This window comes from Oryza brachyantha, chromosome 1, assembly GCF_000231095.2.
Source record: "Oryza brachyantha chromosome 1, ObraRS2, whole genome shotgun sequence".
NCBI classification, from domain to species: Eukaryota; Viridiplantae; Streptophyta; class Magnoliopsida; order Poales; family Poaceae; genus Oryza; species Oryza brachyantha.
Window position 1 is genome coordinate 4,532,010 of NC_023163.2, and position 22,612 is coordinate 4,554,621.

The 22,612-nt window shown below is 40.3% G+C and overlaps 3 protein-coding genes and 1 long non-coding RNA gene across 10 annotated transcripts; 2 read left to right on the top strand and 2 right to left on the bottom strand.

Annotated features, from left to right (window-relative positions):
* The first annotated feature begins 957 nt into the window (after positions 1-957).
* Positions 958-4,442, top strand: LOC107303464. Of its 3 annotated transcripts, XR_001549438.1 has the most exons (4): positions 958-1,216; positions 1,317-1,354; positions 3,960-4,015; positions 4,166-4,442. It is a non-coding gene; the product is annotated as an uncharacterized LOC107303464 (long non-coding RNA). The 3 variants fall into 3 exon arrangements; XR_005812095.1 differs by lacking the exons at positions 958-1,216; positions 1,317-1,354 and adding an exon at positions 2,152-2,909 and having other exon boundaries at positions 3,469-4,015; positions 4,148-4,442; XR_005812094.1 differs by lacking the exons at positions 958-1,216; positions 1,317-1,354 and adding an exon at positions 2,152-2,909 and having other exon boundaries at positions 3,469-4,015.
* LOC102711193 (potassium channel KAT2) lies at positions 1,584-6,065 on the bottom strand. 5 transcript variants are annotated; one of them, XM_015832654.2, is made up of 12 exons: positions 5,786-6,065; positions 5,493-5,708; positions 5,249-5,404; positions 5,110-5,167; positions 4,684-5,001; positions 3,957-4,196; positions 3,756-3,854; positions 3,632-3,664; positions 3,357-3,542; positions 2,994-3,264; positions 2,211-2,299; positions 1,584-2,078 (listed from the first exon to the last, which is right to left on the bottom strand). In XM_015832654.2, exons 1-11 carry the CDS (start codon positions 5,899-5,901, stop codon positions 2,250-2,252), a joined length of 1,743 nt encoding a protein of 580 aa, XP_015688140.1. In that variant the 5' UTR covers positions 5,902-6,065; the 3' UTR covers positions 1,584-2,078; positions 2,211-2,249. The 5 variants fall into 5 exon arrangements, with proteins under 5 accessions (XP_015688140.1, XP_015688138.1, XP_015688137.1 ...); XM_015832653.2 differs by having other exon boundaries at positions 2,024-2,105; XM_015832655.2 differs by having other exon boundaries at positions 2,064-2,150; positions 2,234-2,299.
* Positions 6,066-6,291: 226 nt separating this feature from the next.
* Positions 6,292-7,106, bottom strand: LOC107305082 (glycerophosphodiester phosphodiesterase GDPD2-like). Its single transcript, XM_015841583.2, has 2 exons — positions 6,929-7,106; positions 6,292-6,838 (listed from the first exon to the last, which is right to left on the bottom strand). The coding sequence occupies exons 1-2, from the start codon at positions 7,011-7,013 to the stop codon at positions 6,564-6,566; spliced, it is 360 nt and encodes a 119-aa protein (XP_015697069.1). The 5' UTR covers positions 7,014-7,106; the 3' UTR covers positions 6,292-6,563.
* Positions 7,107-10,515: 3,409 nt separating this feature from the next.
* Positions 10,516-15,121, top strand: LOC102711471 (phospho-N-acetylmuramoyl-pentapeptide-transferase homolog). Its single transcript, XM_006643835.3, has 8 exons — positions 10,516-10,754; positions 11,184-11,240; positions 11,326-11,549; positions 11,963-12,413; positions 12,504-12,568; positions 13,104-13,297; positions 13,722-13,930; positions 14,651-15,121. Exons 1-8 carry the CDS (start codon positions 10,581-10,583, stop codon positions 14,831-14,833), a joined length of 1,557 nt encoding a protein of 518 aa, XP_006643898.3. The 5' UTR covers positions 10,516-10,580; the 3' UTR covers positions 14,834-15,121.
* The last annotated feature ends 7,491 nt before the right edge of the window (positions 15,122-22,612 follow it).

Sequence of the window (22,612 nt, forward strand, 5' to 3'; positions counted from 1 at the left end):
TCATATTACTATAATCTGATAAGCACATCCAAAAATATTTTTTTTAGTTTATTGTGTGACTTTATACTCACTGCCCTGGGATACTTTAAAATAATTATCTACCTTTGTTGTTTTTCATTAGTTTATAGTTTAGCTTATAATAATCTACCTTATATTAATCTGACTTAATAATCTAGATTACAATAATCCCGAACTAAAACAAACATGGCTTAATAGTGCTAAAACTTATTAAGGTTTTGGCACCGCTAAAATATCGGTAAGGAAAAATGACTCCAATACAAATCTAAACGAGGAGTCTTTTATGCATGGACGTTATATCATATGGGCCAGTCAACTATATACAACTTAAGAATCTATTTAGGCAGTAAAATTCATCAACATGTCCAAATGACCAAATGTCACTGTTTCTCACGAAACAAATGCCCAGAAACAGGTCACTAAACGGTATGCCTCTTGTCGATGTTTCCATTCCATGATTTGCTTCTAACCACATAAATCTTGCGCCCAATGCAATGAGCTCCAACCTAAACTCAATTCAATGCATTGAGCTCCTGGCGCGAAATCCCGTGCCACTTCGGCAGACCGGCTTGCTCGTCATCCATGCTGGTAGGCAGGCAGTAAGCGCCAATGACCTTTAACGCTGTCCTTAATTACTTCAGCGTCAGAACACTGGACGTGGAGCTAACGGCCTAGATTTGATAAAAGTTTTTTTCTTGGCCTATTTTCGTAATAAGTTTGTGAAAATGATCAATTTATCAAAAAAAAACGTCCGAAAACTCTCGATGTGTGGGCTTTTAATTTTTTACCACTCTTTACGATAAGCGACGTACAGTCTTTTAACTTTTACCACTTTTAACTTTTATCACTCTTTACGATAAGAGTTTAATCCTTCGTCTTCGTAAGGTTTATGAGAAGAGTGAGAAATTTATTATCACGGTACAACAAGTGTGGCGAAAAGTTAAATTCCCCAGGCGTGGAGTGGAGTGGTCGAGCGGATCCGCTCGCGCGGCGGTTCGCAGTTTCGCACTCGCCGCAGCAGCTCACCCGTAGATCTCCCAACGCCACGAGGCTACTAGGAAGGTGAGACCTCTCCTCCTGGCTCTGGCCGCCGCGCTCCCTCCCTCTCCCTCTCCCTCTCCCACGTCCACCGCGCGATGCCGACGCCGAACTGTACACCGCGGTGGCAGTGCTCCGGACGGGCCGTTTTCTCCGCAAGGTGCGCCGCGTTCCTACCCCCAAACTAGCGGAATTCGATTTTATTTCGTTACATCGCATTTGGTCTCCTTCCATCTCAGGCTGGAGTTGTACTCATGTAGGCTTTACAGCTTCAAATGGCTACTTTCACGGGTTGAAGGTCAGTTGCATTGATAGCTCGGACTCCAGGTGTCAGATTGTGATATACTTTTGTTCCGTTTTGATATCATTGTTATGATTTTAGTGTAGGTGCTAACTAACCTAAGTTCACCTTTTTTTTAATTCAACCAAATTGTTTTGCATCTGATTTTGATTCAAGTGTAATAGTAACTGGGGTTTCCACCCCATGGGAGACAAAAAAGATGACTTCTATCAATTATGGTATCTAATGGCAACTTTTCTAAAATGCACGCTCATGTCATGTTTACATCATCATTTTTGACAAAAAAAAAAAGATCCTGGGAGAAAGACTTAAGTGACTCTAATATCTGTTCCAAGAAAATGTAGCATCTTCATTACACTATAATTACAAACTTCACAGACCACAGAGGGCTGCCCTCTGCCATGATCCAACATTTGGTCAACAGGAATAGACACTACATCGCTTCAAAAATCTATAATATTCTAAAATAAAATTATATGTAACTACACTACTGCAACTCGAACCATCCCAAGACCCTAAGGTGGAATTTTTTTGATTATTATACCAAGTTGCCTCATGGCTGATTAGTGATCACTGGTATCTTAATCTAGCACCTTCTCAAAGGTAGGTTATGTATATACTCGTACTACATACCTCATCTGCAGTTCTTTGCATCGTTTGCTGATTTCAAGCATCCTTATTCAAAGTTCCACAAAAAACAGATGGTCACCATCTCGGATTACTGTAATATCATCGATTTCAGCAAATTCTGGATTGACGAGTTTTGTAAGACAATAATTGTTAAACTTCTGACCTACAAATCAAAAATATAGGATAGGATAAGAACACTTGCACTAGATCAATGTTGCATTACCTTGTACAGACAGTCCCTCATACTTGTGTCTGGGATTAATTATGACTTGAACTGGTACGAGGGATTGTCTGTATTAGGTAACACATCCCCTGAAATGGTAACCAGATTAATAAGTATTAAAATGTGAAGGAATAATTCAATCTAGAAATGAATTAGTACGGTGCCAACTATGAACGAATTGTGGAAATTGTTTGGGCCTTCGGGGGCTAATTCAATCTCATGGGCCATTAAACCATCAACTCAATTAGTGAAAGAATAAATATATTGTTTGGTAGGGTTAGGAACTGGTGCTTTGGGTATAGCATATTTCGAGGTACTTTTTGTTAGATTGGAGCAAATCTCTATAAGTAAACGTTGTACAGCTTAATCTTCGGTTTGCTGGTCTACCAGGCAAATAGAGTAGCATACTGTCGTAAAACAGTTATAGCTAGAACAGGTCTTTCTTATCTATACTATCACTAATTTTCACCTTTTTTGAGAAAAGTTCGTTTAAGAAAGTTCTGTTGTAGTTGTAGGCTAGACTTATAGAACCCTGTTTGATTTTTGCGTGGGGAAATAAATAAATAATCTTCCTGTAACCGTGAGAAACTTAAGTTTTCCAAAACATGCTGCAGCTAGAAGGATTTTTCTCACTTCTGTGAGGAGTTTTCCTCCTTTGAACTAAGAAGATGAGGTCCCGTTTGCCTACATAACTGAGAGGTCAGTTCTTGGAATGAACTAAACCCTACTAAACAGGGCCTAAATAGCCCCCCCTCATGTATTTAAAGTAAAAAAAATACTTACAAGCTGTGGTGAAAAGTTCATCAAGAGATCCTGGTAGATTTATAACTTTCGCACGAGGTGCCTCTGCTCTTTTGTTCCTCTGTGAATACATATGTATTGTTACTCTTTTCCATTCTAAAGCCATAGAATGACCATTGTTAGCTTTTAATTCATTCTTCTCATTGTCTTGATTGAATGAAGAACATCTACTGTACTCTCCAAAGTGTTGATGTAGCATCTGCAAAGATTTTTCCTTCACCTCGGTAGAGAACCTGTGATCCTGATTCATCTTCTGCCGAACACGAAAGAATTATTGTCATCATTCTGCATAATATGGTAGATTATAAAACAAGGCACCATGATGATACCAAATCATGAACTCACCTGGCAAAGATTGTTCAGTATAACTCGTCTGTCATCACTGTTTCCCTTGAATATGGTTTTTAGCACTGTTGTATTCAGCCTTAATAGTTGTGAAACTTTAATTGTATGGAAGGTACATGGCTGGGGAATGCTGCAGAGACCTCCAATTTCTCCAAAGATTTCACCACCGCACAGTACTTCCTGGACCTAGAATTCGTAGTTATACAATACATGTCAAATTCTGCATTACCCTTTAACCTTTGTTCTTTAGAACATATGAACTTTTATTAAGTCACCTTTTCTGTTCCATCAATTTCCATCCGTTCTTCCTGCCAAACAAAATATCAACACTTGCATTAGTATCCATGGTTGTATAAACTGCAAAATCATCATAGCATTACAAATTACAGTTGCACTAACCACCGCTCCTGAAACTAATATGTAAATATCTCTTGGTGCTTCATTTTGGAGTATGACAGCTTCTCTTGGTGGGTAGTACTCTGCTTCCATTTCAGTTACCTATTATGTAGGGACAATATATTAGCTCCGAGCTGTTGATGTATTGTAAACTTTTTTTTATAGTTGCTCTAGCATAGCAAAATAATTTCTCTCTGTTCATACCAGTTGGAGCATGCAAGTAAATGAAACACCATGGAAAAGATAGACTTTTTTTATAACAGGTAAGAATAAGTTGACCGCTATGCTCGAACGGATTCCCTTGGGGAGACTATCCAATGTTTCCTTCTGTTTCAGCCCTTCTGTTTTGTATCTTAGGCAGATATGAGATAGCATCTCATCCTTAATGTGTTCAGGTAACTGATTTCTTGCAGCAAATTGAGAGGCGGCATGGATTGTGTCCCTCTGCAGCATGGAAGATGAGAATGATTAAGAGGTTTAACTACACCTGACATTCCCAAAATAGTAGGTATGCCCTGCTTGTGAATGGTAGAGTATTCTTACAATATCGTTTTTCCAACAACTAATCTTATCCAAACTCCCATTCATGATTCCGCATGCAACTTTACTGTTAATACAGTTTATGTAAAGGAAAAAAAGAGAACTGTATACCATTGCTCATATTACTTTTAACAAATGTCTATGGGTGTATGCACACACAGGTGCACATTCAATTTGCTAGAATTTTCATGTGTATCTCCTACGCTCATGGCCTTCGAATTCCAGACATGCCAGTGAACAGTGTAAAAAGCCATTGCCCATTAGAAGGTTCTATTTATTTCTCTATTTTTTTTTTCCGTTCCAGTCCTTTTGGAAAGACACACAAAGCAGGAATAATAACATCATCAAAACTACTATAGGATGTCTTGAATTTATTTGGAAGAGTACGTACAAAATTCCTGGTCCGGCAACTTCCTTGGACGACCAGATTTGTCATGTTACCTATGAGGTATGCTGTCAATCCCAGGTTAAATAGCATGTAACATATGCTAAATAACATCTCTCTTGGATTCTCTGCATGCAAATCCCCATAACCAGTTGTTGTGAGTGTTGTTATGGACCAATAAATTGCCGTAACATATCGAATCCACAGACTTTCTGATCTGTAGTTTGGTATTGCTGCTCCAATCCATGTTCTTGCTGGATCCGGGTATCTATCAGCTATTAAGTAATTGAAGCATCCTGAACAATGTACTGCAAAAAGTGTAACCTGAAGTTTTTTACAAAAAAAACATACAACACTAAGTTTTCTTCATCAGGGTAGTATACTTCATTTTTCCCCCAATATGAAGAGGGACGTGAGAGCATGCAAACTTACAGAAATTAGTTTTGTGCACCTTATCCAGTAGTAATTCAATCGGATATCTTTTTCGAGCCTAGAGGGAATGTTTTTACCATATCAATTTGCATATCACTATTTGCAAGTTTCAAGTCAAAACGGAAAAAAAAAACTTTACCTGGCAAATAATTCACTGAGGCGCCGGAGACGCCATAGTCGAAGCATGCTAAGTAGCCTATAAGCAAGACCATTTTCATGCTTTTTAAATATTCTCCCAAGCAATTGATATGGAATTGTTGAACAGACGTCAAATAGGAACCAGGAAGAGAGATATCTGTATAGATGCTATTGTCAGTTTCCTTGAACAGTTATCTTTGAACGTGTGCTGTACCATTCAAAATTACATTCTTGAAAGTACTGACCTAGCAGCTATCCTTTTTGGATCATCCACTAGAATGTAAGACTTCCGATCCAGATACGCTAGGAAAAATGTGAGAATAATATCCATTGCAAAGAAGCTGTCAACAATATTGTCGACCAGAAAAATCTTCCAGGAGAGATTCCTTAGATATGCTAGTTCAAAGGGGCAGATCCATGCTGAATAAACAACAAGCACGAGCAAGAACGTCTCCCAGGTCCTATGCAGGTATAAAAGAACAAGAAATTAATTATACAATTTGTATTCATATTCATATATGAGTAAACATGATCTTACCTGTAACGGCTATCATATGGTGAGATGATGAATTTCCTCAGCTTGATAGATTGGTTTGCTCTTGCTCCTAGAGGTGGGAGAGGGTCATTGTGAAAGATATTGCTAATAGTTTCCATTGGAGTGTCTACTTAGAAGTTGGAGATGCCTAACTGGAGATCGTAGTTCCTAGAGGCTGAAGAGGCTGGTGGTACATCTCCGAGTGTCTTAGTTTTTCTTTAAGTCATCACCAGGGAGCGAGAAGCCCCACCTGAATTATATTAAATAAACCTTAGGAGTGGCATTACAAAGGAGGTGATGGAGAAACAAAAATTAAAAAAAAATATTGTATCCCCTGGGGTAGAGCAAAATATTAAGCCACTGAAAAAGGTTTTTCCAATCGTCAAGTTTGATGTCACATTGTCTGTTGTCAAGTGATACCTGTGAATGCAGCATAAATAAGGGTTTAGTGTGGCTTCAAGAAAGAAGAGGTGGAGGAAACAATGAAGTACAATCTTTGATGTGGACTTAAAACAAAGTGATTTTTATTGGGTTAATTGCATCCATGCCATTACAAATTTGTAGGTTTAAAAAAATACCATTATAATTCCACTATTTATAAATATGCCATTACAAATAGGCTAAAACTACTTCCAAGCCACTCCGTCATCAGTCCGTCACTCCACACGTTTTCCATCCATCCAATCCCGTCCTCCCCGTCGAAGGCGCCGGCACCACCACGGAGGCGAGGGCGCACACGCATCCGAACCCGAGCGCGACGCCGAGCGGCCACCTTCAGTAACTACCCGAAGGGGGAGGAGTTCGCCGCCATGTTCGACGTGCTCAGCGACGGGATCTTCAACGCCGAAAATGGAAGGGCACTGGACCGGACCTGGACGTCGAACTCGACGTAGTCAACGGTGAAGCGGGCGGCCTCGTTGAAGGACCTGAGCGAGTTCTCCTTCACCTCCTGCAGCCGCCGGTCGGGCGACGCCAGCGCGTTCACCACGAATCGCTCCACGCCACCTCCCGCCGCCGCCGCCCCGCACGGAACACCTGCCGCCGTGTCCACCTCCGCTGCAGAAAGAAACAAACAAATCAATAATTTTGAAGTCACGTAATCAATTAATTTTAAAACACTCCGCCGCCGCTGCGGCACACACGTACCGAGGATGGCTGGGGCGAAGGCAGCGACGACGACGTCGAGGGCCATGGGGACGTCGGCGACGCGCGCGGCCTTGATCTGTGCCATGAAAAACTCGGCCGATGTGGTAGCTAGCTAGCTAGCTTGAATTGATTGTAGCTGTGCGTGTAGGATGGAATGGAGATCGATCGATGGATAGATCGGTTGAGCTGTCGCGACAACAGAGACGAGGCGCGACGAAGCTGGACCATAATTTATAGTAGTAACACGGCGGGGATGGGTCGTTGGGGGGAGCGAGGAAGGGAGGAAGCGGGAATGGAATATTCGGCGTTGCCGCGGCGCTGTCGGAGCGACTCCGCCTCTACCCGCCGGTGCCGTTCGAGCACAAGGCGGCGGTGCGGCCGGACACGCTGCCGAGCGGCGTGGCCGTGGGGCCGACGCGGCGGGTGATCGTGTTGCTCTACTCCTCGGGCAGGATGGAGGCGGTGTGGGGCAAGGACTGCGAGGAGTCCCGGCCAGAGCGGTGGCTGACGCCGCCGTGGGAGCTGCCGCCGCCCCCGCCTCCGTGGTGGTGCCGGCGGCTTTGACGGGGAGGACGGAATGGATGGATGGAAAACGTTGGAGGAGTGACGGACCTGACGACGGAGTGGCATGATCCAATTTCGCATCAATTCAAATAAGCGAATTATAATGATATTTTTCTAATCCGTGAAAGTTACGATGGCATAGATCTAAATAATCCTATTTTATTTGGGTGTGTTGTTTCTCTTTAAAAATAAACCAAGTATTTCATTAAATAAAAGGAAAAAGAAGGGCTGGGGTAGCCGAAGACAGACTACCCAGATTTTCATTAAGAGCAGGAGTTTACAAGTAAAGGAAAAAAGAACAAGTGGTATTGGCTTATTGCTCGTGATTTTGGTAGGTTAGCTATGGATGACTTGTAAATGTTTTGGAGTACAAAGTGGTCAGATATTTGGAGACGATGCACGCCAATATCAGTTTTTAGATATGATGGCCTTTGCAGAGTTATACTTGTGGCTATCGGGAGTTCAGTAAATTTGAAACATCACTTTATATAGGATGAAATATCACTGCTTTCTTGGTTCCACGTCGTAAGATTTTCTAGCCCAGGCTATGATTTATATTTATGTTAACGAATCTAGGCATATATAAACTCTTTTACTAATTTGATGCACCATATTTTCTAGAGTAAAATTTTGATACTTCTAAATATTTTTAAGGACCTTAAAATTTTCTATATACAAAACATATATATTAGTCCATGAATTAATCTAGACAAGATTGAAAAGTGTTACGGTATAGAACAAAGGGAGTATGTTAAGTTAAATTCATGTTCGTGCATGCTGTTTCCAGGAACTAAAACATGCAAATTTTCTCGTACGACAGATAATCCGTCATGTTGTGCTGTCTACAACTCTACATGATGTCATGAGCTCTTCTTCCATGAGGTAAACTTCGTGCTCGAATTGGTAGAAACTAGAAAGCCATTTATTTATATACAACCGTCTAAATGTCAGTTTTTCTCCCGATAACACAATACATATTCTTTGCTGTATGATGATTTATGAGATGCTATCAATTATGTTTGAATTTTACTCCCTCCTGATAACATATGAAGATTCATCCCAGTTGGACAAGGATCATTTTTCTTTTAACTCGAACTACTGCTCATGCTTTATTCCTCCCAGGCACTCGGTCATCTTACCAATCAACACCCCTGAAAATAACGCCTTTATTTCTTCAATATCCTTGAGGAGATAAAAATGTTGACACACCATGCATGCTGCATGCTACCTAAGCACCGCTGGATTAATTTTGTGAACTATACCAATCAAAGGTTCGGTATTAACAGAAAAGAAAACTGAGCTCTTGTGATTTATTCCTAAATTTGTATTGTAAGACAGCGGTCGATATTACAGCATGAGCAGTTTTTGCGAGCTGGAACTCTCAGCACCTACTTTCATGGACTGCATTTTGCCATTTAGTTGTACATCTTTGATAAGTGGATAAGTCTGTTCAATTGTCTCTCTGCCCATTTTTGAGAATAGTGAGAGCTTACCACTAGTATCATTATTTATGATCCTCGAGAGCCATCTAAACATGCCCTAGACATTAAAAGAGATTTGTTTTTTTTCAATGTTGGCCTGTAAATGAAGAACTCTCGGCTAACTTGGGATCATTTTTTACATGCCTTGTTGTTCTGACTTTGCAAGGTCCCAGAGAGCGAAGCCTGCGATCATGAATTCTCCATACACTTTATATCTACGGAAGAACTGGATGTGAAAATTACTGAAAAAGAAACAGCTTTGCTAGTCAGGAGGGTGTGAACAGATGTTCAGATCTCTTGGCTTCAGTTCACAGTCTATCACGGATTTCTTGGGAGCTTACATCTTGCTGGCAGACCCTCGTGTCCAATACCCTTTTAACTTCTTCACATGCAGCTACTTGGTCGTCTTCGTTTCGTGTGTCGCCTTCAGCTCGGCTAAACTTGTGATCCCAAGTTCTAGAGGCAAGCACCTGGAAAATGATTTTTGAGGTCTACTTTAGTTTCAGGAATGGATAAGCAGTCGTGTAGCTTGCAGATGATTCTGTACTCAGGGCACCGATGCGAGATTGTGTCTCATCCATGCCCATGCTGATGAACAGCTATGATTATTTATAATCACTTCACACACGATCTAATATGTCTGACGTCTGGTTCCGAAATGGGAAGCTGAATTATCCTGTCCAAATTGATTATTCATAATCACTTCACACACGATCTTGATTTTTGTAACCACGTAGCAGTGACCGTCCTAGTACATATTCAGTCCAGTCATGGCGTGTCAGCTTATGGAATATGGAAATCTAAGTAGCCTACCTCACATGTGCCTATACGAAACTATAAAGATTATAATACCCTTCACATTTTTCAAACCTAATGCACGTGTTCTCTGGTTTTTCAAATCCCTATATATTTGTTTCCTACTTTACCAAACTAAAATCTACTATAAAGACATGTTCAAAATGTAGAGACTAAGTTTGACTTTTCTCTGATCAATATCAAATTGGTTTTATTATTACCATCCTTTTCATTTTATCTACTCACTGCAACAAAATTTCCTTCGATAAATAGTAAAAGTCGAATAGCCGTTATCATGAATAATAATAATTTTTCTCTTTTCTCCACATCATAATATTTGTTTGTGTGACAAGGAAGAGTGTTGAATAATAAATACCTTTATATATGACCTAATTTATCGGAACGAAGGCATCATAAATTCAGCTGAAATTTTTGACGAAAACAATGTTCGAGCAGGTCAGAGTGCCCTGACCTTGGAGCCCAATAAGCTGGCCTTTTGGCCCATTTGAAGCCCACAAGAGAAAAGTGCACCTGGACACGTGGGAAGGAACAAACCGTCGACCACCTGGCTGTATACATACGAGTGTAGCAGTAGCGGAGTACCTGTCACGATACATTCGCACCGCTGGTCGGAACCCGTGGACCCACCTCTCTCGACGGTCCACAAGCCGTAGCACCCCACCAACCAACCCACCCACCCACGCATCGCCGAATCGCCGTCGCCGTCTAGAAAAAGCCGCCGCGACCTCGGACCGCGTGCTGTCCCCGTCCCCGTCCCCCTCCCCTCCGACGAGCCACCACGCGCCTCGCCGATGGCTTCGCCTCCGTCCGCCCCCTCCTCCTCATCCTCCTCGGCCGCCGCCGCCGCCGCGTGTCCCGCGCCCCATCGCCCGCGCTTGCGCTCACGGCCATCTCTCCGGCCGCCGCCGCAGCGGCGGGTGCTTCCGTCTTCCTCCTGCCGACCGGCCCGACCGTCCGCTCTCCCGGTGAGTTCTCAGATCTCGCGGCCGCGTTTCCTTCCTTTCTCTTGCTGCTGCTAGGATTTCTCATCGTGATTACCGCCTTTCTGATACTCTCATATGATTACCGCCTGTCTTCCTTTTTTTGGTGTGATAATCCATGTGTTGGGGAGTTGGTAGGCTGCCTGTATGATGACTCGTGGCTTAGTAAGATAAGGATCATTTTCTCACCCAGTATCACCTTTCAATGGACCAAACTTGCAATGCTTATTTGATTGAGATTTGACTAGTATATTGTCTGTTGGAGAAAAAAGATCATCAACAGTATCACCTTGGATTTTTGGGTGGTGACTGATGTTTGTCTATAGCTAATTCGAACAAGAATGATTTACTTCTGAACCAATGTGTGTGGGAAGTGATTAAGCTAAGGCAATCGCATTCTCATCACCCTTTCAGGATTCCTTATTCAGAAATATTACCACAAGACCCGCAAGTAGGCGCGCGATTGATGAGGTACTATCATTTATATTTTTCTTTATATAACAGTGCTTTCTATGAAGTAGCTTAATTACTCCCAGTAGCTTTGATCTTTATGTAGGACCTGGGTGATTTCTCGCTGGCTCATGATGATGGGGAAGGCCATTTAGGGGTTGCTGTATATTCAAGTGAGAGTGAATGGAGTGATGAGGAGTTCATGTTAAATCCAACCAGTGATCTTGAGTTACCAGCGATGAGCAAGAGCCGCTTCGAGGGTGCAGAGGGTGCAATAACAGTTGCTGCCCATAGGTTTGCCATGATTGAGAAAGGGCATAGGAAGAGCAGGCAAGATAATAAACTTTTCTGAAATTACTTCAAAATCAGAGGTTCAGTGTGTAGGTCTTTTTTTGTTCTATTTTAAAGTTAGAAAGAGTCATAACCTTGCAACTTTTGCTTGGCATGTGTGATACATCTAGGCATCTAGCCTAGTTAACTCAGATGATTCCATGGACATAATTCGTATACCTTTAAGGGATATGCCTGGTTGTTATGGTTATTTTGCAAAAGAATATGGATTGCAAAGCATTTATTAGGTAATTCTAGGAAGTAGCATTACATTAATAGCATGCAGTATGATCTTCCAGGATTTCCTATTCATGTTCGTCCTGGTAAATGGCTCCTAAAAGCTAGTAAGAAACGCATGCTTTTATGACTGTTTTAGCTAGGTTCTAACTGAAACTCTTTACATCAATTCCCAGAACTCAACAAGGGCTGATGAATAATGTTGGACTGATTGCTTTCTTAGCAATATTACTTTTATTTGTCGACTGGTGTTCTTGGCGGATTGTTAGACTACCTCTGGACTCGTTTTACTTGACACGTCCTTTTTTAATATCATCAGTTCTATCAGCATTAGCTGGATTTATTTTTGCACCAGTTGCTGATAACATGAAGATTCATCATTTCCGGAGGAGAGAGAAGCTTATGTCTCCATCCTATAGAAAGCCAACACCAGCAATGGGAGGATTATTCTTTGTTCCTATCGGCATTTTGGTTGCAAGAAGACATGTTGGTTCCAACTCAACTGGAGTAAATGGAGCAGCTATTATAACCCTCGTATTTGCAATGGTTGGATTGCTTGATGATATTTCAAATCTTTTCATGGATCGCAATCGTAAAGTACCAGAATGGATGAGATTCTTTGTTCAGGTGAATGTTGCTTTTTCAGGACAGGTGATAGGGTGCCCTTCCCTTATTTTGTTGAATGCAACTTATAGTCGATCTTGTGTTCTTTTTCAGATTGTTGCTGGGATTTACTTCTCTCTCTGGTTAAGTTCTACAAATATTTCAACACCATATAACATGTAAGCATTTTTCATCTTATATATACTGAAAACTAACTGCAGTTTGAATTACTTCTTGATCAGTTAGGCTATGTGGAAAATATGGTAGGATTCTGATTCTTGGATGAGGAATAATCTTTCTTTTATGACCTATATAAAAGTATTATCACGATGCAGCTAATAAGGCTACACAGCATTGTCTCTGCTGCCCTGTACTCGAATAACAGAATAGATACTTCATGCCTTATAGTACCTCCAAATTTACTGATTTCATTTCTATTTTCAACTCATGTTGGCAGCTAGTCAGTATAATCATTGCCACATGCTAATTTTAAAGTCAAGGGTGCTTTGCTAATCAATTCTGGTTTCTATTTTTATTTTAGTGCACCAAGCTAGTCATGTGGCCTTAAATTCCATAACCAGCTACTCTAACAAAAAGATGCACGATACTACTGTTTTCACAGTTCTATAGTTTTTTTTTATGTTGATTAATACTTTAGGATGCCTTTGATCTTTTCTCCTTGTTTTCTTTACTGATTTCAATTTGTTCATGAAGGAAATTCCTTGTTCCTCTTCCTCCTCCTCTGGGCCTTGCATTCATAGGAAAAATTTATCTCGTTCTGGCTGCAATATGTTCTCTTTCCATGGGTACTGGAGTTACATTGGTTGATCGCCTTGATGGCTTGGCTGGCGGTGTCGCAGCTTTAGCACTTTCTGGATTGTCTGTTGCTTCTCTCCCAATTTGTTCAGGTACTTTGCCATTTTTGCATGTTAACCCATTGTCTCATATTTACTTATCCTAAACCATGAATTATCCCTTATAACATATTGGCTTTTACTGTTGCTTACGCTTCACCCATTCAGTTTCATCTGCATCTTTCCAAGTTTATGTGTTCAATTGGCTGAAAAAGCCAGGTGCAGTCTCCTTGCAGACATGCATGTCATTCATAGGGAGAACAAGAAAAAGTTGTGCAGTCACTAATAAGGGATCAGAAGCTGGCATAGCGAAATTTACCTTGTCCCTAATGTACTTCAAAGCGATCTTCCAGATGGGCGCTACTGTTCACTGTCTAATTGATTTTCTACTGCTACTAATGCATTATTGGTTGTAAGTTTAATATCTGTAATGATTGTACTGAGGTTATGGGTTAAGCTATTCATCTTTTGACTACAGAAATGAGTGTTTTTGGAGCATCAATGTCAGGCGCTTGCGCTGGTTTTCTCTTCCATAACAGATATAGAGCCTCAATTGTTATGGGCTGTGTTGGTTCTTTTGCACTCGGAGGAGCAATTGCTACCATTGCAGCCTGCAGTGGAATGTTCATTCCGATGTTCATTGCATGCAGTATTTTCCTTCTTGAGCTGCTTATGGTAATATTGCAGGTATATTATTGCTTGCATAAAAGTTGCATTCCTTCCTTTTTGCCTCAATTTTTTTTATATCCCCTGGTTGTTACACTTGGTTAGCAGTTCTATAACTGTTATATAGCGATTGCTTCTGCTTTGAGCTGTATGAATCAAGTTGTGGTATTTATATCTTTCCAGTGAAGAATGATTGAATGTATTGGAGTTAATTATTTGATTGTTCTCTTTCTGTCAAATAGCAAGGTGATCTTACTTTGGTTCTAGCGGCTACACACCTTTTTTTTATATTAAAAATATTTGATGATCTAGTGATCTTTGTTGTAAGCCACTAGTTTTTTTTATCATCATATTTCTGGACTCTGGAGCCCAAAACTTTGTGTCTGGGACCCCCTAGAAGGCTCTTTTACTGTTCATGAGCAATCATATTCATTTGGAAGTAGAATTAACTGAATTTGCTCCCATCATCTGGCCATAATATGAAATTTGTTTATCCATCTATACTGAAAAATAACTTTAGGTAACTTATTAATTTTATTAAGCATTGTTTATATCTATTCGCTGAACAGTTCAGTTATTTCACCATCCTATCTTGCAAGGAACATGATCATAATATGGTGCTATTCAGTCTAAATTTCTTGGTCTATTCAGACTCAAGTATAACAATTCTTTGAAGTAGAGTGCATTTGATAACAGAATTACGTTTTTGATGTACAACAATTTATACCTTTTCTCTCTCAGGTCCCTTTTCAGATGGCTATGAAGCACTTCTTTGGGAGAAATAGATATCCTCTCCGAGTTCTCCCTTCGTATTACTTTCTTAAATCTTGGGGTATAAAGGAACCTTATATTGTGGCTGGCGCATACGTTATATCATGCTTATTGACAGCATTTGCAGGATATCTTGGTCTTGTTTCAGCGTAACTGGAAGCTTAGGTTAGCAACTTACTATTCTTTAGTTCTTTTTGTTGTACCTGTATTATTCTCTCTCTTTTAACAAACCTAGAACATTCTTTCATAATGTTAGTTGCTTCATAATTGCCAAGTGTATGGTTCATACAACAAACATAGAAAATATAGAGATGGACCTTGTAGAATTCCTAACAAATGTGGGAATTGGGAATTATAGCATGATACGAGGCCATGAGCTGTGGAGCTGTGGTGTTTTCCTCCTTGCATAGTATATTTTTGTGAACGAAATTATTGTGGTTACAAAATGTATTAAAAATCGAGGAAAATAGCTTATGATTCTTCATCTGTTCTCTCCCTGGTATATATGCAAGTCTGAATGGACTGGTATGCTTCGCTTGGAATTAGTTCTTTAAGATATGATTGGCCAAAGGGCTACAATTATCTCGTGGAAAGAGGGAACAGGCGCAAAGCTTTCTTCAAAGGTGAATATCTAAACGGTGTATCGATGATTCAGTGTATGTGTCACAGTTAGATCGGATTCGTATTCAGCTGTTTGTTCACAAGTCAGGCCCACTTGTTCGCACGGGGCTATGGTTACAGTTTTCTAAAATGCATTGCCAAAAATGCAATAAATTAATAGTTTTGACAAAATAGTTGCAATGCCTTTTTTGAACATCCTATTGTCTTCAACATCCTCTCTCCTCCCTTTCCACCTTTAATTTTCACCTCTCATTGACCGAGAGCCTTCATTGCAACTTAAGAAAACACGAGTTTATTTGTACATTCTGCTGGAGCTTTAGTGAACCACAAATCATTTTGTACTGTAGTCCTGTATTTGTAGTCATGTAATATTTGGGTTAGGGCATTGGAACTAATGGCGAAAACCAAGCTAGTCAGTAAATCACACATCTAGAACACATTTTAATAAGCCCATCCTATATACTTTGCCTTTTTTAAGATGCCCATGTGACCATGTCGTTGAACACCCTCACGACATGTAGCCACGTACTCACGTACTTTCCCTATAAATCGCTCCCAAAGAAAACAAAAGCGGACATTTGCAATTTTTTCTATTGTACGGCATTACAAAGATAATTTTGATGGAGTGATAATTCTTTTAATAACAAAATTTAAATTGACGGTAAATTTGGAGTTGCACCCACCCTAAGACAACAAGTCATCTCATTCCTACAACCGCTCGGATCATTTTTTTACCATACCAAAACTCTCTTAGAAGCAACACGAGCTAAACATGGCAGCGAGAACGTGAGAATGTATTCCACAATTTCCCTACAGTAAATTATTACGCCACATAGGCCAATCAATTAGTTTTATATTTGTAGATATATCCATTTGTTGCCTGTGTTAGCGTCCTTTAAGTTCATTCATAGAATGATGATTTGGTACGATATTCACATTGCACCTACGTGGAGAGTTGTCTTAACCAGCTACTTAGGCAAACTACTCATGTGGAGAGAAGATATGGGACCAGTCACTCCACCAGGGTGCACATACCTCTGCAAAGTACGCACAAAATACCAAAAGCTAGGAGGAGAGAGTGGCAGGGGAGCTAGATCTAGAGGAATTGCTGATGTTGAGCACCAGCACCACAAGGAGGGAGGGACGGAGGAGAGAGGCGGTGACCATGGAGTCGCGCTGCATTATCTCACCCCGATCTACGTCCGTCATGGGAAGTTCGTCGGCCGCGTCGCCGCCTAGAGCTCAAGGTTAGATCTAACGGTCTTGTCTGCATGCATTGTTGCCTCCTCACCGAGCTTAGGAAGCTCCATGCGTTGTCGTCTCCTTGCCGAGCTCAGGAAGCCGGTAGCTCCTCTACGCCACTCATCCCCCTGATCCTCGTGTCGACGAGCCCATCCCTAATGAGCTTGCCTCGGCTTCCTTGTTGCCTCAATCGAGTGGAGCTTGGGGAGAGGCGCCATCGAGCTCCTTGTGCCACTCGTCCTCACCATGCCAATGAGCACACGCCTATGGGAGCTCGCCGACCTTGCCTATGAGAGCTCCTCTATGTCAACGGTCCACAACCTTGAGGTGAGGGGAAAGTTGAAGAGAAAGGGGAAAGTGCCGGGGGATTTAGGATGGAATTTTATATTATCTTATGGATTTTAAAGGTCCTTAGTGTCAATTACTAATACACAAGGGATGAAATATAAAATACTTGGGGCTGACATGCAAAGTTTAAGCCACCCCTGAAACTACTTGCACTTTTTTTATGAGTAGTTTCATCTAAGTGGCGTGCTAGAGCCCCTTCACTAGTGCAGACGCACTGTGGGTGGCCTTACGTGGCTCTACATCATCAGCTCGGAAATTCCTGACCGGTCATTTCCTTAGGAGAAAATATGGTATCGGCCACCATGTTGGAGCAGTTGTGCCAGATTGACGTGGATCATGCTCTTGCAGAGGCGCATGTGTCCTGCAAAGGGCACGAGTGGTCTTGCCATAGTGAGATCCATGCGAGCTAGGAAGTGAGGGGGGGAGGTGAGGAAGACGCCAACTATGATATGGGGAAGAGGCTATGAGGATGAGGCTGTTGTCAACGTTGCCAATCTCTAGAGAGATGCCTCAATCCTTCCAGTTGCGAGATTAACGACCAATGCCAAGTTAGCTCTCCTTCGTTATTGAGCTTGCTGGCTCCTTGCTTGCCGACTAGAGTTGACCTTGAGCTTGCTGGGAACCCATGGTCAGCTCCACTTTGTGGGTGGCGGAGGAAGGAAGAGGAGGTACACCGGCTGAGGGAGGAGGGGAGGAAACACGTCACCTGGGAGAGAAGAGTAGGAGGCGTGCCGACAAGGGTAGGGGGAGGAGGAGATGAGAGGTCATGTCTATCCACTAGAAGAGAAAGTAGACACATCGTTGGATATATTTCGACATCGTCTTTGGGGCATGGGGTGAGAGGAGGAAAGGAAAAAGGTGGTGAGAGGCTAACATATGGACATGCATGTAAGGGCATGTAATTAAGTAGGTTTTTCAGTCATAGGTTCTAAAATACAAAATATTTAAATGATTAGGTTAATATAAAATATTATGGGACTAATATGTAAGGGGTGCAAGCAAAAAGCCAAATAGGTGATTTGCACTGCAAGACTAGCTGATTAAAAAAAATTCTATGCTACCTGGTATGTCAAGACCACTCGTATGAGTGGTTTGCATAGTTCGTACCACAAGTCACTAGGACTTCCATATGTAGCACTGCGTTGAGCTTTTGTTTTCGTTGCTGGTTTAAAGTTCCTAGCTGCTCGCTCGATCCGTGAAAAAGTAAAAATAACGGCCTCTTCGAACCTGAGTAGTCAAAGCATGTTAATTTTTATAAGCAGACTATACAAATGCAATCACTTCTTTCAAATTAGCATCTGTTGCATGTCTGCGTAGTGATAATTATTTTCTTAATAATGTGATTAAGTTAACTAACGCTACCATATTTTTTAGCTTAGGGTTGTGCTTATAACCAAAAATTTGAATTTTCAATATTAAATTTGGGTTAATTTTTAGGTTTTTCACCAAAATTATTTTCTAGCTTTAACTTTTAGATCGCTATGAACACATATATAAAAGTTTTATTCGTAAATTATTTTTTATTTGTAAATATGTCGTTTCATCTTTTCTTTTAAAAACCATAAAGATGACCCCTAACTCATATAGGCACGTGGCATATTCTTATCCTGTCACTCTCGTAGTTATGTTCATAGTAGTTCTGTTCCTAGTTTGAACTTTGAAGTGAGTGGATGCGTATCAGAGCAAGGTCAATAGGACGCCCGCCAGCCTACTCCAATTTCTCTCTAGCTTAGCAAGAGATAGCTTGTAGCTAACAAGATACAACAAGCTGACTGTAAAGATGTCAGAGTTTTGAGCAGGAGTACTATTTAATGCATGCATGCTAATATATAGTAGTTGTTGGGATCAACACTAGCATATATATCTATGGCCATTTTGTTGCACCACACATACATTATCACATCAGAGCTAGATAAATAGAGAGTCAATAAACCAAAACAGTGATTCATAATCTCTTGACAGCATGCCATTGAACAAAAGGATAACTGAAACTAGATAAAGTTCTTGGTCTAATTAGACGCTAAGAAGACATATAATAAACCAAAGCAGTACAATAATTCATAAATCTCCTGGCAACATGCCATTGAACAAAAGGATAAGTATAACTAGATAGAGTTCTTGGTCTGATTATGAAATGAGATAATCGTTAATCTCCATACAAGCCATCTTGATTAGTTGCCAGCAACCTATAGTGGAGAAAAAAAAGCATAAGTATGTCAGCAACAGCTTCACTCAACTCAGTTGAGCTTAACAAAGTCAAAGTGTCTAACTCTTCAACAGAGAGATTGAGAGCGAGAGGGAGAGAAAGGGGAAAGGTGCGACGTGAGAGAGGGAGGGGTGCAACGTGAGAGAGGGGAATGCGATCTGGCTGGAGGCGACAGGCTTCCGGAGCACAGGCGCACGGGATCGATTTGCTTCCCCGTGGGGCCCGCAAGCCATGTTTTTTACTGCTCATCTTGACTGCAAGCGGGCGCTATCGGTAGAAAAGATGCGTTATAGCCGGGTGATAAATTTATCGTTCGCTCTTCTCTCTTTTCTTAATCATTTCCTTAATCATTGCTCCTCCACGTAGGAAAAAGGATGAGTTGGCAATTTTTGGAGCAAGTGGCCCTATCGTACCAGCTCTCAGTCACTTCATTCCTCCCTGCATGAAAGGATCGGTGTTGTGTGTGCTTTTCATCTACTCCTCTAGAGTCCAAAATAAAATCAATTCTAGTTCATTTAGTAAATACTAATGTTAAAGTAAAACAATTTGGTCATATTAATGGCCAAATTATAAATTTTGAATTGTTTAGATTCTCTTCCTAAATAACTGATTGGCTAAAAATATATATATGGATCCCTATACATTATAAGTAAACATCTTCAATGCTTAAAATACTTGTATTTATAACTGAGATATCATTTTAAATATGTAGGTGCTGCTTGAAGCATCTACATTAATGCTAGGATGACCTACAAATTTCCACATGATAAAACAAAAGGAGAAAAAAAGTTGTCAACAATAATAAAATATGTACAGATCCAACCACCCACATTCAAATACTCGCGTTGATTTCATAATATTTGTCATTTTAGATAGCAACACACTTTCTAGAAAATAACTTTGACAACCATTTTGTGTTATATTTTCTTTCAAAATTAATCTATACATATATTCTCTGTGTATTTAAAATAACTATTTTTAAAATAATTTATATCCATAGTTATAAAAGTTTGGTTTTAGTCATATCAAAAACCGGAGGAAATTAATAAGATACCCATCTGTTAAAAAATAGAGTAAACCACACCCACAGTACACAAACTTGTGAGGTGAGTGTAATCTAGTGCAACAAATTGTAAAATGCTCATTTCAACACAACAACTTGTATGGTGTGTGTAAACCATGACTAAATGTGTATGTGTTTGTCGTTGTAGTAATGAAATGACACAAGATGATTAATCTAGAACTGTATTACCATCAAGATGAGAGTTTCTTGCGGTTTGGAATTGGTGTTCACCAACGCAACATGATTACTGATTTCTTAAATCGGTTGTGCAAGAATTGGTGATGATGATAGGGACCAAGGACAAATGGTGCAAAACTATTAATCTCCTGAGATCATAATGTTCTTGTATTATTTACTTATCAAGGTTACTAAGAGCTTGAAATTTACCTTTTTCCCAAATTTAACATAATAATGCTGTAAATTTTAATAAGAGTGCTACTTATAGCTTACCGATCAATCAAGTTACATGTAGAAATATATTTATTTAGGTACACATTGCTTAATTTCTTAGTTGTATGGGCTGTTTTTGCCTTTGTATGCACGCATCATAAAAATTATTGTATTAAAATATTCATTTTTCAAGTTGTTATATTAATTTGCACCCATCTTACAAGTTGATGTACCGTTGATGCAATTTACTTAAAAAATATATCGGGAAATAAATATAGGATTGTACCAGTCCAGCTACTGGGCGTTTGTTTTGAGAATAATAGCAACCATCGTGGTGTGGGTTAATCCACGCGCCAAGGACGTTCTCCGAAATTTCGCGACGAATTAATGCCTTGGTCATACATTTTGGCTCGCAGAGTGCTCTGTGTGGTACTGTGGTATATCACGTTAAATCATCGTGATATTTCAAGCAATAGTTTTAGGTTCGGATCGTCAGTGATAATATGATTGCCAAAAAAAAATCAAACAAATCTATGGCTGTTTTCTTTTAACTGATTATTATTGTTGATACAAGGTCATCTTAACCCTCCACGCATATGTTATGGTGTATATGCTTCATAAGCAGGTTGTGGTGTATATGCACTATGAGGTATATTCTACGTAAACACCCTTATGCAAAAGGAATAGGAGCACTTGAAGTACAACTTAAGAAGGAATGAGACGAAACTTGCTGGTAACGACTCCGTGGTTATATTCTCAAGATGCCTAGGGATCAACACTCAAATGTTGGTGACAACTCATAGCAAGTATTATAATCAACCGTAAGTCGGTGGAGAGGGAGTCCACATCATCTGAACACAACAATGTAAGGAGAGAGATTATGGAGCAAGAGCTATTCTCTTTGTTCAGCTGTAGCACATCGTACGAGCAGAAAACACCTTCTTTCAGCCCGCACTGAGCGTGAAGCCTGCGTTTCTGTCTCCTGTATCTCTTCTTCCCGATCCCGTGCATGTGAACATTAAATGGTTCGAATTTGTGCTGCAGCCTAGCAAATAGCTAGCTTGTTATATGAGTTAGCTATATAGTAGGTTGTATATGACATGGCGTGGGCTTCATCCATCATCAGGCTAAATTATTAGACTTGCTCTCACGAGATGGTCCCAACATACCATGTAGATTACCAAAATAACCATGTAAATCATATAACGGTACATGAGTATCCTTGTAACTTTACTATGGGATTCCAGGGTTATATAAGCCTCGTGGAGGGATTCCAGGGTTATATAAGCCTCGTAGCCCTCCACGTAAAGGGAAGATTAATCAGGTAATACACTATTAGAGTATTTGAGTATTTCTACGTATGGTTTCACTTTAGATATGTGAGGGGAATCTTCATTCGTCGCCTATTAATTCATATTCTTCTAGTTTGTAACTTTGGGTCACGACAATTATCAGGTTTTTTTCATCGTTTTTGCGCACATATTTCTTCAATAGCTAAACATTTTTTTTAAAAAAAATTATGGAGAAGTTCATGATATAACATTTCTAAAGTAGATTTTAACTTTATAGTAGTTAATTCCATCGTTTATACCACTAAATAACTTTCATAAAATTAGATAATCTTTCATCTTCTATCGTTAATCTATACACTGGAAGATAATATATTATAATTTCTAAATATGTTGACCAATGCACGTAGTAGCTTCATTTATAGCCATGTTTATAAGATAATAGATAGATCCCAATTCGAGATAAAAACAATATAATGTGGAGTAGATGTAGATTACAATCACACAAACGGCACGTTAGAATGTTACGCGTACAAGCAAGACACATAGCAAACACATACGCACCGCGTGCGATCTTGATATACTAAACAAAGGATACGATAGAAATGGTATGGTATGGGCGATGATTGCGAAAGGACAATCCAAATAATGAACAAGATAGAGGGCATGCCCATGCAGGGACGTGGAACGCCCCATGCAGAGCAGGCTGCAGGAAAGGAAACACGGCGGAACACCGAGAGCGAGCATGGCGGATACCAGCTCGATCAGAACCG

What these genes read in the sequence shown, in the direction of transcription:
- LOC102711193 (XM_015832651.2), bottom strand. Translation starts at nt 5,901, where the DNA reads ATGGAAACTATTAGCAATATCTTTCACAATGACCCTCTCCCACCTCTA. An exon ending in CCAAAAAGGATAGCTGCTAG is followed by an intron (nt 5,405 to 5,492) that starts GTCAGTACTTTC and finishes GCATCTATACAG; the next exon opens with ATATCTCTCTTCCTGGTTCC. An exon ending in GTTGCCGGACCAGGAATTTT is followed by an intron (nt 4,197 to 4,683) that starts GTACGTACTCTT and finishes TCCATGCTGCAG; the next exon opens with AGGGACACAATCCATGCCGC.
- LOC107305082 (XM_015841583.2), bottom strand. Translation starts at nt 7,013, where the DNA reads ATGGCACAGATCAAGGCCGCGCGCGTCGCCGACGTCCCCATGGCCCTC. An exon ending in CTTCGCCCCAGCCATCCTCG is followed by an intron (nt 6,839 to 6,928) that starts GTACGTGTGTGC and finishes TTCTTTCTGCAG; the next exon opens with CGGAGGTGGACACGGCGGCA.
- LOC102711471 (XM_006643835.3), top strand. Translation starts at nt 10,581, where the DNA reads ATGGCTTCGCCTCCGTCCGCCCCCTCCTCCTCATCCTCCTCGGCCGCC. An exon ending in CCCGACCGTCCGCTCTCCCG is followed by an intron (nt 10,755 to 11,183) that starts GTGAGTTCTCAG and finishes TCACCCTTTCAG; the next exon opens with GATTCCTTATTCAGAAATAT. An exon ending in GTAGGCGCGCGATTGATGAG is followed by an intron (nt 11,241 to 11,325) that starts GTACTATCATTT and finishes ATCTTTATGTAG; the next exon opens with GACCTGGGTGATTTCTCGCT.